Genomic DNA, 2449 nt, shown 5'->3' with positions numbered 1-2449 from the left:
GCATCTCCTCTGTTCAGGGAACAAGGTCAACCTGAGGCAGTTTCCCCATCCAACTGTGCTGAGGAGCAGTTTACTAGACTCACAGGTGGCTCAGCCCTGAGGAATTTCCTGTGTCTGGGCCTCACCCCCTCTCAGGGGCCTGGGGTGAGTCAAGGGCCTGAACCTGCATTAGGTGTGCAGGGGTGGGGGCAAGCATTATGCTTGGCTCAGCCTTGCCACCATCACCTCTGCCTTCCCTCACCAGTATCCAGAAAGCTTCGGGTTTGTGGTGAAATTCCCGAGAGGTTGTTCTCCTAGAAAGGATATTGAGCTACTAACCACAAGGTCAGAGGTTCGATCTCACCAGCTGCTCCACAGGAGACAGAGGAGGCTGTCTGCTCCTGTAAAGAGTTAAAGTCTCAGAAACCCAGAGAGGAGGCAGTTCTATTGTCCCTGGCCTCTTCGAGAGGGAATCCACTGGACAGTAGTGAGTGAGAGAGGATATTATGGCCTGGCATTACCTACCTCAGGTGGCAGAAGCCATGTCTTTGCTGAGCAGCTGGGCTGGGTTTTGCATTCCATCTGCCAGGCACCTCTGACCACCCTGTGGGCAGAAACATCCTCTCTGCTTCCCGGGAGCCCCTGTCTCTCCTGTGCCTGGCTCCCCTTTCCTCCATCCTGCGAAGGGGGTGGATCCAGATGAAGCAGTTGGAATCAGGGACAGCTTCCTGGGAGATGCTCCCGGGGTCCGTGGGACAGATCCTCCCTCCGGGTTCAGAGTTTTGACCCTAGACCTGTCTGTTTTGCTCCAGAATCTCCCTAGGGTGCCCAACCTAGGCAGCGATGCCAGGATGCCCGTCTCTGCCTCCCTCCGCCAAGACGGCAGCCAGGAGCGACCAGTGAGCCTTACCTCCACCACCTCCTCGTCAGGCTCCTCCCGGGACAGCCGTGGGGCCATGGAGGAGCCTATCAGCTCGGAGGCGTCCGCCAAGAACGGGGCAGGCTCCCCGCGTGGCCGGCAGCCCCCCAACAGCAACAACAACTCCAGCAGCTGGCGGACCGGGAGGGGGCCCCTCTCGCCATTCAACAGCCGGGCCTCGGCAGGACACAAGCTCAGCTACCTGGGCCGAGTGGTGCGAGAGATTGTGGAGACGGAGAGGATGTACGTGCAGGACCTTCGCAGCATTGTGGAGGTGAGTGCCCACCAGCGTGGGCTCCTGGGCGGAAGGTAGGAGCGGGGCTCCCCATCCCCTCACTGGGCTCATGGACCCTGGCCTCTGCTGGCCTGGCTCTTTTGCACAAAACCCTTTTCCCTCTTGGGAAGGCACATCCTCCCAAACACATTGGCCTTGGAAGGACTGCTTTGCATGGAGGCAGGTGGCACTCTTGTTTACCTGCCCTTGTTAGCAACGCCTCACACTTATGACTGCGGCTGATTGGCTGATGCATGGCTTGGGTTAACAGCACTGCCTGCAGATCCCCAGGGCGCCCCCACATTTGATAGGGAGGGAGAGGGCCTGGGAAAAGAACAGACTCAGGAGACTGGCACAGGGAAGAGATTGGCTCTGGACACAACCCCTTTGGCCTCCAGATCCCGGCTCTGTTGTTTCCTAGCTAGGGAATCTTTGGGCCTCGCTTGTTTTTATTTTGAACTTGGCGAACGTTCACAGAGCAGATCGGTTTCCCATTCGACATGTCATATGCCTTTTGATTCTCTCCACTGGGTGCAATCCCCCCTTGCAACCTCACTTATTTCACTTTCTCCCCGTTCCCAGTCCTCCGCCTCTCCTTCCTGACCCTTCTCAGCTTTGCTCTTGAGGAAAGGCTTCCTGGTTTATCTCAGGTGGTGGATTATTCTAAGCTGTGTGCATGTCTCATTATTGCTGATGTTCCCTTTGTAGACCTGTCTTTCATCTGGCTGGAAATTAAGGGGGGGGGGGAATGGTGGTGTGTGTGTTTCCAGACCTGAGAGGGTCATATTCTCCCGGGCTCCCCTTTGAATTTTGTTTCCCGTTCTTCTTGCTCTCCATCCAGGACCCTCGAGTACCATTCGGTCTAATAGCTGGGCACCATCTAGTTGCTCTGATCTCAGGGCCCCAGGAGATTGTTGTTGAGGTGGTCCATTCGTCCACAGGAGATTGTTGTTGACGTGGTCCATTTGTCCACAGGAGATTGTTGTTGACGTGGTCCATTTGTCCACAGGAGACTGTTGTTGGCGTGGTCTATTTGTCCACGGGAGATTATTGTTGACGTGGTCCATTCGTCCACGGGAGATTGTAGTTGACGTGGTCCATTTGTCCACAGGAGACTGTTGTTGGCGTGGTCCATTTGTCCACGGGAGATTATTGTTGACGTGGTCCATTCGTCCACGGGAGATTGTGGTTGACGTGGTCCATTTGTCCACAGGAGACTGTTGTTGGCGTGTTCCATTTGTCCACGGGAGATTGTTGTTGACGTGGTCCGTTTGTCC

General features: G+C 55.9%; 1 protein-coding gene across 1 annotated transcript in view; it reads left to right on the top strand.

Moving 5' to 3' along the window:
• Positions 1-796: 796 nt before the first annotated feature.
• PLEKHG3 (pleckstrin homology and RhoGEF domain containing G3) overlaps positions 797-2449 on the top strand; it is a 16063-nt gene continuing 14410 nt past the window's right edge. Inside the window, 1 exon segment of the mRNA XM_013003746.2 lies at positions 797-1172. Coding sequence (XP_012859200.1) covers positions 831-1172 — 342 coding nt within the window. The 5' untranslated portion in view covers positions 797-830.

Source organism: Echinops telfairi, unplaced genomic scaffold (genome assembly GCF_000313985.2).
Source record: "Echinops telfairi isolate 266 unplaced genomic scaffold, ASM31398v2 ScPeMD7_18;HRSCAF=68, whole genome shotgun sequence".
Lineage (NCBI taxonomy): Eukaryota > Metazoa > Chordata > Mammalia > Afrosoricida > Tenrecidae > Echinops > Echinops telfairi.
Note: the sequence above shows the minus strand (reverse complement) of the source record. Positions and strands in the feature narration are given on the sequence as shown.